Here is an 8,833-nt window from a genome sequence, read left to right as displayed (position 1 = left end):
TCTCATCAACCTTCCCTGACACCCACACGAGGCAGTGGACCCAGGACCCTGGCCCAGCCAGCCAGCCTGCCAGGGCTGCCTCCCCCCATGTCCTCTGGCGCAGTTGACACATGCCATCCTTTTGGTGCACACTTCCACTCCCCAGGTCCAGCGGGGTCTTTTCCCAGTGTAAAGGCGCTCTCCACTTGTCTCCCCACACAACTGTCCCAGCACCGACCTGATCACCATCCCTCCATTTCATGTACCTTCCAAAGAACCGGGTGCAGCTGGGGGGGGGGTCTCCCCAGCTCCTGAGAGATTTGGAAACAGGTGCATTCCATCTACCTGTTTGACCTTCAGAATGTCTTCTACACTCTCTGGTCATCGTCTGCAAAATATAGTGTTTGGACAGAGCACCTATAATTTTAAAAGCATTATCTAATATCTCGTTTAGATGCTTAATTAGAATCCACAGCACAAAGTTGTGACCAGGTAGCTCCCACAGGAGACACTGAGGCTGCAGGGCTTTTGCAGTGGGTTCCCCACAGCCCGCACGCACCTGCTGTGGCACAGGTGTGTTTTTGCATGCGTGTCTTGCTGTAGTGTGTAAGCCCCTTGAGGGCAAGGGACAGCATCTTACACATGCCCGGGATATAGTACACATTTAACACGTGTTTGTAGAGTCGGTGAACTAATTGGAAGGAGGGAGGAAGCTAGAGATAAGTTGGTCCTGTGTGTTATAAACCTAAACTGAAAGGCCAAGGCAACACTTGAATGCTTGCTCCGACAAGTAGGCATGTGCTATAGGAACACACGGGTACCTTACTTTATAAATCAAGATTGGCCTGTGAAATCCAGAATGTGAGATCTCTGTGGCTATGGGAACCCAGAGGAAGGAGGGAAAACCCACAGAAATGAGCTGGCTGAGGCCGGCTGGGGCTCAAATCAACATCCTCTACACAATGACATGCCAAGGACCCAGTTTCCAAGTGCAGATTCGAGGGGAGGGAGTGTGCTAATGCTAGGTGAGCAAATATCTCAACAGTACATAGTTTTCACACTTATTTAACAAAACACCTATTTCTTCCTTCTGAGGGAGGTCTTAGGAATGAAGAAATTTAGATTCAAAGAAGTTCAACTACCTACGAACTTAAGGTCATTAAGGGATAAGGGATCAGCATTGTGTCAGGTTCCAAAGTCGATGCTTTCCACACAGTCTTGCGGGATCAAGGTGGGAGAGGGGACCAAGGAACAAGGACAGCCCAGGGCACCATGACCAGCCCTGGAGAGGAGGAGTACACTCGGCCAGACTGATAGTGCGGCCCGTGGCAACTGGGCTCCGGGCTGCAGAGTCAACTTGGGGGACCCAAGGTGCCTTCTGGCGTTCACCTGACGTAGGAGTTGAAAGAGCCACCCGAGTTCATCAGAGCCCGCGTCTGGAAACACGGGTGCTCTGACGTGCTCCAGCTGACGTTGGTTTCTGCAGTGACAGGTGCCCTGGCTGCAGGCCCAGGGAGGGGGCGGTAGGGGGGACGGATCCTGCTGCAGCCCAGACTTTGAGGGCTGTCACAACTTCCAAATCTGCCCCGCCCGACCCTCTGGAACCCTAGAGCTCCGGAACCAGTTCGCGGAACCCCGCACGTGGGTCCGCAGGGCTGAGGGAGGGGACTGTGTCTGGCCCGGACTACAAGTCCCACAATGCTCTGGACAGCGGCGGCGAAGGAGGGGTGCCCTCAGGTGTCTGCGACCTCGGCGCCTCCCGCCCGGAAGTGCCCGAGGGTCCGCTATGGAGCTGGCGGAGCCCGGCGGTGAGTCCCCGCGCCGTGACCGCGCCCACCCCGCCTCCCCGAGCCCTGGCGGTCACCGCTCACCCTGTCCCGGAACCTCCCGTGCCCTCCCACGTAGGGGGGGGGCGGGAAGATGGGAGGGGTGATGGAGGAGTTGGAGATAGGGAGGACGAAGTCCCGGCTTCCCGGGCGGATCCTGGGGTCTAGCCGGACGCTGGGTTTGGAGAGGCTTCCAGAGGAGGCGCGGGGTCAGGCCGCCGCGGGGTGGGGCCGAGTGGGGTGCGGGGCAGCAACACTAGGAGATTCCAGGTTGTCAAAGGGCGGAGTTTGACGTTTGATCTTAGGGAAGCCTTGGAAAGCCGTCCGTGTGGGCGGGTGGGGTTTGGGTGGATGGTAAGGGGTAGGGGGGCGGCATAGAGGCCCTTTTCTTCCCCCTCAGAGAAACTTTAGCGACGGAGAAGGAGATAAGCTTTGGGGTAGCCAAGCAGCTTTGGGGTGGGATTGGTGAAGGCATAAACTTCGGGATGAAGTAGACGGAAGAATAGGTAGGCTTTAGGGTGAAACTTGGTGGGGCCGACTTTAGGGGAGAGGTTGCTCAGAAGGTCAAGGCCCTTATCGGGGGATAGGGTTCAGGGAAGTGAGGAGCTGGCTGAAGGTCTAGAATTCAAGTTACAAAAGTTAGGACTTGGAATTTGGTGATGGGAAGGGCACTCAGGGCAAGTTTGGGGCAACTAAGAGTTGGCAGTCTGTGCCCTGGGCTGGGGCTTGGGTCAGGGGTCAGAGGGCTCAGGAGCCTGCTGAAGTTCAGAGAGCTGTTGGCCCCTGAGAGCCAGCCCCTCAACCCCTCATGGGTTCTTTGTGCCTCTCCAGCTCAGTAGCGCGGCGGGCAAGGCAGGTGCCATGGCCCTGATTGAAGGGGTGGGTGATGAGGTGACTGTCCTTTTCGCGGTGCTTGCCTGCCTTCTGGTGCTGGCTCTCGCCTGGGTCTCAACACACACATCGGAGGGCGCTGACCCACTGCCCCAGCCGTCAGGGACCCCAGCGCCAGCGCAGCCCAGTGAAGCCATGGCAGTCACCGAAAGTGTCCGAGGGGAGGCCCTAGAAGCTGAGACCCCCAGCCTGAGGCATCGAGGTCAGGCCGCGCACCCAGAGCCTGGCACCGGGCTCCCAGCAACGCCGCCACCCCTGGACTCCACCCAGGAGCCTCTAGTCCTCCGGCTGAAATTCCTCAACGACTCAGAGCAGGTGGCCAGGGCCTGGCCCCACGACACCATTGGCTCCCTGAAAAGGTAAATTGGGATGAGGGAAGGAATGAAATGCTAAGGAGCGGGTGGGAGTGATCACAGACCCGGAAAAGCCACCGCAGACACCTGAGGCTCACCCCTCATTTTACAGATGAGGGCACTGAGATGCCCCAGTCACACACCGTATATTGTTCCCCTGTAGCAGGAGGGACCTCCTTTGGGGCCGTGACCTGGGTCGGGGTGGCGGGAGGGCACCGCTGAAGGGTGGGAGCATTGTTCTGGGCAAGGGACGAGGATTGCCTGAGGCCTGCTCTATTACCCAGGTCCCTCTCTCCTCAGGAGCCAGTTTCCCGGCCGGGAGCAGCAAGTACGGCTCATCTACCAAGGGCAGCTGCTGGGAGACGACGCCCAGACGCTGGGCAGCCTTCACCTCCCTCCCAACTGCGTTCTCCACTGCCACGTGTCCACGCGGGTCGGTCCCCCGCACCCGCCCTGCCCACCGGGGTCAGAGCCAGGCCCCTCCGGGCTGGAAATAGGCAGCCTGCTACTACCCCTGCTTCTTCTACTTCTGCTGCTGCTCTGGTACTGCCAGATCCAGTACCGGCCTTTCTTTCCCCTGACGGCCACTCTGGGTCTGGCCGGCTTCACCCTGCTCCTCAGTCTCCTGGCTTTTGCCATGTACCGCCCGTAGTGCCTCCACGGGCTCTCAGCGGTGTGGCTGGCGCCTCCGGACCTGGCTCCCGACCACAGGGCAGGAGCTGCTGTCTGCCCAGGCCCCCCTCTCCGGCCTGGGCCTGCCTCTTCCCGCTACCCTGGAGCCCAGCTCTGCGCCGCAGAGCCCTCCGGGGGCAGGTGGAGGCCCCGCCCTGCGACCTCTGCGGCTCCGAGCCGTCTCCCGGGGCTGCTGGCCCTCAGCCGCCCCTGACAGTCAGCTCCTCCGGGTCAACCAGCTGCTGTCGCTGCCTTGGCCCTGGACAGAGCGGGGCCACGCCCCTGGGCCCGGCTTAGCGTTCTTCTGCCTGAGGACCCAACCACCTCTAGTCCCTAATTTCGCCTCATGCAGATTTGGGGACCTAAGGACCGTGGCGAGGTGGGAGGGGCCGAGGGCGTCCCCTGGAACTTGTGCAGATTAAACAACTGTGAAGTTTTCACTTCTGGTGTGTGTCTGAGCATGCAGCCCCACGGGGGCACGGAGCCCTTGCCGACTGGAAGAGAAGAAGCGCGGGGCACCGGCCGGGCCCTCTGCCGGGCGCATCCCTCCGGGGCCAAGCCCGAACCGCCCTCACCTTTCCTCCGCCTCTCGCCCGGATCCTCGGCCCCGCCCCCTGCGTCGCCGGCGCGCGTGCGTGCTATCCGAAAGCCAGGGGCGGGGCTTGCGGCTCCCCAGCGCGCGGGGGTTGACGGGAGCCACGTCTCTGCTGGCCCTGGGCTGGGAGGCGATTGGCGTCCGGGGGCTGCTGGGAAGATGGCGGACTCGGTGGCCGGCGGATGAGGAGGCCGCGGGGGGAGCCCGGCCTCCGGGCCCCGAGACCCACTGAGGGAGCGATCTGCGCGGGGCCTGGGGAGTCATGTAGGGGGCGGGCATCTGCGGAGCGGGCCGCGGGAGGGTGGTGGGAGTTGGTGTTGGCGACTGTGACCACGGTCTCCCAGCGTCCCCGGGCTGGGTGGGTGTGGGGGCCTCTGATATCGCCGACTCCGCGCTGCCGCTTTCCCCCTGCGCCCTCGGCTTCCACGGGCGCCTTCCGAGGTGGGCGCTGCGTTCTTGTTTCACAGGCGAGGAGGCTTAGGCAGAGAGACGAAGCCACTGGTCCAAGGTCACGCAGCTGGTAAGTGGGAGCACCCAGCATGGAACCCAGGACCGTCCGGCTGCGGAGCCCCCGTGCCGCCCCCCCCCCCCGTGCCGCCGCCGCCTCCTCCTGCGGGAGCGGGAGGTGGTCAGGGGTGGGGAGCGTGTCGCCGGGCCGAGCTGGGCTCCAGGCTGGGCGCGACCACTAACCAGATTCGTGACCTCGGGCTTAAGTTTACCCCTTCATCTCTCTGGGTTTTGGTTTTTACACCTGTGAAGTCGAGGTAATGCCAAGCCTTGCCTACGTCCTCATAGGCGTGTAAGGAAGATCAGAGGAGATAATGCATGTGGAATTGCTTTGTAAATATTCCTGCGCTGAGACCACTGAAGGATTGATCGGGGTGTCAAAGTGTGGAAGGAGGCAGAGAAGGGGGCTGGTGGGGAAGAGGACCAGAGCAGAGCAGTCCCAAAGAAGGGTGAACGTGACTCTGGCTTGCTCTGATCCCAGGCCCCTCTGGATGGGGAGTTGAGGTGAGGAGTAGAGAGCAAGCTTTTCTCCCCTTTGGAGAAAACCTCACCCCCTTTTCTGGGCCGCCCCTCAGGGTCTCCATCACCCAACTCCATGCTTCGAGTCCTGCTCTCTGCCCAGGCCTCTGCTGCGAGGCTGTCTGGCCTGCTGCTGCTCCCACCTGTGCAGCCCTTCTGTCTGGGGCCCAGCAAGTGGGGGGACCGGCTTCCGGGAGGAGCCCCCCCTGCAGCTCCCGTGCAGGGGCTGCAGCGGCTTCTGGAACAGGCGAGGAGCCCTGGGGAGCTGCTGCGCTGGCTGGGCCAGAACCCTAACAAGGTGCGCGCCCACCACTACCCCGTGGCACTACGTCGTCTGGGCCAGCTCCTGGGGCCTCGGCCACAGCCCCCTTCTGTGGAGCAGGCCACGCTGCAGGACTTGAGTCAGCTCATCATCCGAAACTGCCCCTCCTTTGACGTTCACACCATCCACGCATGTCTGCACCTTGCAGTCTTACTTGGTGAGGAGGGTGCCTGGGGGATGGGTGTTAACAGAATAGAGAAGAGCAGTGGAGGACCCAAGATCACTGATAGAATTCACCTCTCAGGCCTTGCCACGCATGGCCATACCCCGAGACACTGCTGCTCCCCCACATCCACCCCCAACATCAGGAGTCAAGCAGCATTTGTTGCCGCTGAGCTAGGGTGCTACCCCAGGTTGCTGCTACCTCAGTGCAATGGGAGCCACTACAATTTGTCACCATTTGCACGAGATGAGAACGTATTTGCCATTTTTTTTAAGATCTTCCCCACAGGCTGTTCTGATCCCCCAGTTGACATGGTACTTCACACTACACTACAGCAAACCTTCCAACCCAGAAGACAAATGAGAAAGGTTGGGGACCCACTAACAGCCCCAACACTGGAGCAGAGCAGAGCAGCTCCCTGTTACCAGAACTGCCTCCTCTGGCCTTCTCTCTCCCAGGCTTCCCATCAGACGGGCCCCTGGTGTGTGCCCTGGAGCGGGAGCGAAGGTTCCGCCTCCCTCCGAAGCCGCCTCCCCCTCTACAACCTGTTCTTCGAGGTGGGCAAAGGTTGGAAGCTGCTCTGAGCTGCCCCCACTTCCTGCAGCATCCACAGCAGCACCTCATCCGGAGCCTGACAGGTGCTGGAGGGGGTTAAAGGCAGCTTGGAGGTCAGGGGTTGTTGAGGCAGGTGGTGGGGAATGGCTAAGGTGTGTACCATGGAGATCGGGCCCGAGGGTCCAGTGTGATAGGCTGTCCTTCACAGAGGCCAGGCCAGAGGAACTGACACCCCACGTGATGGTGCTCCTGGCCCAGCACCTGGCACGACACCGATTGCGGGAGCCTCGGCTTTTGGAAGCCATTGCCCACTTCCTGGTGGTCCAGGAAGGCCAGCTCAACAGCAAGGTGGGATTGCCTCCCACGTTTCTCAGCCACCCATCAGGCCCAGCCCCTGTCCTGCTTGATTGCCGCATCCTCGAGCGAACCGCTCAGCCGGGCCTTGTGCCCTGGCTTTTCCAGCCCCAGCACACTCATGGTCCTGTGCAGTTCCCCAAGCACTCAGCCATTAGCGTCACTGATCCCACTCCTCTTGGCCCTCAGGGCCAGGTCCCACGGCACTGCCTCCACTTGTTTGGTGATTGATTGCATGGGGCTCAGGACACTGCTTATGCCATGGCGTCCTGGTGTGTGTCAGGTAGAGGGATGGTTCTGCCTCTGTGATGACGTTCTAAGCCTTCAGGCCAAGGGTTCTGGAGCACTGTTTCGTGCCAGGTGATGGCTGCTCTCCCTCCACAGGCAGTACAGAAGTTGGTCCTGCCCTTTGGGCGGCTGAACTACTTCCCCCTGGAACAACAGTTTATGCCCTGCCTTGAAAGGATCCTGGCTCGGGAAGCAGGGGTGGCCCCCCTAGCCACTGTCAACATCCTGATGTCACTGTGCCAGCTGCAGTACCTGCCCTTCCGAGCCCTGCACTTTGTCTTTTCCCCAGGTTTCATCAACCACATCAGTGGTGCGCAGATGGGAAGGCTGGCTGGGTCCCTGAGGGCTGGCAGGCAGGGGAGAGCGGGGTGGGGCTCTGCAGCCCCGTGAGTCAGTCCCCTTGCCCACAGGCACCCCTCATGCCCTGATTGTGCGGCGCTACCTCTCCCTGCTGGACACAGCCGTGGAGTTGGAGCTCCCAGGATACCGGGGTCCCCGCCTTCCCCGGAGGCTGCAAGTGCCCATCTTCCCCCAGCCACTCATCACTGACCGTGCCCGCTGCAAGTACAGGTGGATGGGGCATCTTGGGGAGGGAGGGGAGCAGCCTGGAAGAAGAGTAGAAAAGCTAAAGAACCTGGACCTGTTTAAGCTTGATGCACTGTCAGGAGTCAAAGAAATGGGCCTTGAGCTCTGGCTGGTGTGGCTCAGTGGATTGAGTGCAGCCTGTGAACCAAAGGGTCACCAGTGTGATTCCCAGTAAGGGCACTTGCCTGGGCTGTGGCCCAGGTCCCCAGCAGGAGGCACATGAGAGGCAACCACACATTGATGTTTGTTTCTCCATTGCCCTGTCTCTGAAAATAAGTAAATCTTAAAAAAAAAACACCACCACACAGGCAGTGAAGGCATTTGCCAAGGGTCACGCAGCTGGGAGGAGACTCCTGGGCCTTCCCTCCAGCAGTGTTCCTCTCCCCTTCCAGTCACAAGGATATAGTGGCAGAGGGGCTACGCCAGCTGCTGGGGGAAGACAAGTACCGCCAGGACCTGACCGTGCCTCCAGGCTACTGCACAGGTGAGCTCCAGGTGGGTGGGCCCGCACTGCGCTGGGTTACATGGAGCCTTGGCTAAAAGCCAGCGGCCCTCTCTCTACCCCCAACCCCTTCCAGACTTCCTGCTGTGTGTCAGCAGCTCTGGTGCTGTGCTTCCCGTGAGGACCCAAGACCCCTTCCTACCGTACCCCCCCAGGTCCCCTCCCCAGGGCCGGGCTGCCTCTCAGCCCACTACCGGAGACACTGCCCAAAGGTAAGGAAGGATGGTGGGAAGGCCTCCCTGCCTTCTCAGACAGCGACCCTGAGCCATGGTCCATTCTGTCATCCAGGGTGGTGCTGATGCTGCGTGAGCGCTGGCATTTCTGCCGGGATGGCAGGGTGCTGCTGGGCTCGAGGGCCCTGCGGGAGCGGCACCTGGGCCTGATGGGCTACCAGCTCCTGCCGGTGAGAGCCTCCCCCGCCCCTGGTGAGAGAGACTCTGTGTGTACCCCCACCCCAACCCCCAGGCTGGTGGGTGATCCGCTGCCCTGTGCTCACAGCTGTCCTTTGAGGAACTGGAGTCACAGAGAGGCCTGCCCCAGCTCAAGAGCTACCTGAGGCAGAAGCTCCAAGCCTTGGGTCTGCGTTGGGGGCCTGAAGGAGGCTGAGGGGTGCACGTGGGGTTCATGATGGCCCCCCTGTAGGGGGTGGGCGACTTGCACTTTGGCTCCACCCTGTTTTATTTTTCATTAAAGTCCCTTTCTTCCCCATCACACATCTCGTT

The 8,833-nt window shown here is 60.9% G+C and overlaps 2 protein-coding genes across 4 annotated transcripts; both read left to right on the top strand.

Moving 5' to 3' along the window:
• Positions 1-1,660: 1,660 nt before the first annotated feature.
• On the top strand, positions 1,661-4,159 carry TMUB1 (transmembrane and ubiquitin like domain containing 1). Its single transcript, XM_037131890.2, has 3 exons — positions 1,661-1,787; positions 2,637-3,055; positions 3,350-4,159. Exons 2-3 carry the CDS (start codon positions 2,667-2,669, stop codon positions 3,699-3,701), a joined length of 741 nt encoding a protein of 246 aa, XP_036987785.2. The 5' UTR covers positions 1,661-1,787; positions 2,637-2,666; the 3' UTR covers positions 3,702-4,159.
• A 270-nt stretch (positions 4,160-4,429) lies between these two features.
• On the top strand, positions 4,430-8,824 carry FASTK (Fas activated serine/threonine kinase). 3 transcript variants are annotated; one of them, XM_053671869.1, is made up of 11 exons: positions 4,491-4,580; positions 4,784-4,836; positions 5,399-5,821; positions 6,286-6,465; positions 6,591-6,730; positions 7,121-7,334; positions 7,435-7,594; positions 8,002-8,093; positions 8,188-8,323; positions 8,400-8,514; positions 8,610-8,824. In XM_053671869.1, coding segments are annotated over exons 1-11 (1,623 nt in total). In that variant the 5' UTR covers positions 4,491-4,578; the 3' UTR covers positions 8,718-8,824. The 3 variants fall into 3 exon arrangements, with proteins under 3 accessions (XP_036987811.2, XP_053527844.1, XP_053527845.1); XM_037131916.2 differs by lacking the exon at positions 4,784-4,836 and having other exon boundaries at positions 4,430-4,580; XM_053671870.1 differs by lacking the exon at positions 4,491-4,580 and having other exon boundaries at positions 4,612-4,836.
• Positions 8,825-8,833: the final 9 nt, after the last annotated feature.

This window comes from Artibeus jamaicensis, unplaced genomic scaffold (genome assembly GCF_021234435.1).
Source record: "Artibeus jamaicensis isolate MK-2021 breed Jamaican fruit bat unplaced genomic scaffold, CSHL_Jam_final contig_718, whole genome shotgun sequence".
NCBI classification, from domain to species: domain Eukaryota; kingdom Metazoa; phylum Chordata; class Mammalia; order Chiroptera; family Phyllostomidae; genus Artibeus; species Artibeus jamaicensis.
The sequence above is the reverse complement of the archived record's forward strand: the minus strand, read 5'-3'. Positions and strand labels throughout refer to the sequence as shown.

What these genes read in the sequence shown, in the direction of transcription:
- TMUB1 (XM_037131890.2), top strand. Translation starts at nt 2,667, where the DNA reads ATGGCCCTGATTGAAGGGGTGGGTGATGAGGTGACTGTCCTTTTCGCG. An exon ending in ACCATTGGCTCCCTGAAAAG is followed by an intron (nt 3,056 to 3,349) that starts GTAAATTGGGAT and finishes CTCTCTCCTCAG; the next exon opens with GAGCCAGTTTCCCGGCCGGG.
- FASTK (XM_037131916.2), top strand. Translation starts at nt 4,499, where the DNA reads ATGAGGAGGCCGCGGGGGGAGCCCGGCCTCCGGGCCCCGAGACCCACT. An exon ending in CGCGGGGCCTGGGGAGTCAT is followed by an intron (nt 4,581 to 5,398) that starts GTAGGGGGCGGG and finishes GCCGCCCCTCAG; the next exon opens with GGTCTCCATCACCCAACTCC. An exon ending in GCACCTTGCAGTCTTACTTG is followed by an intron (nt 5,822 to 6,285) that starts GTGAGGAGGGTG and finishes TCTCTCTCCCAG; the next exon opens with GCTTCCCATCAGACGGGCCC.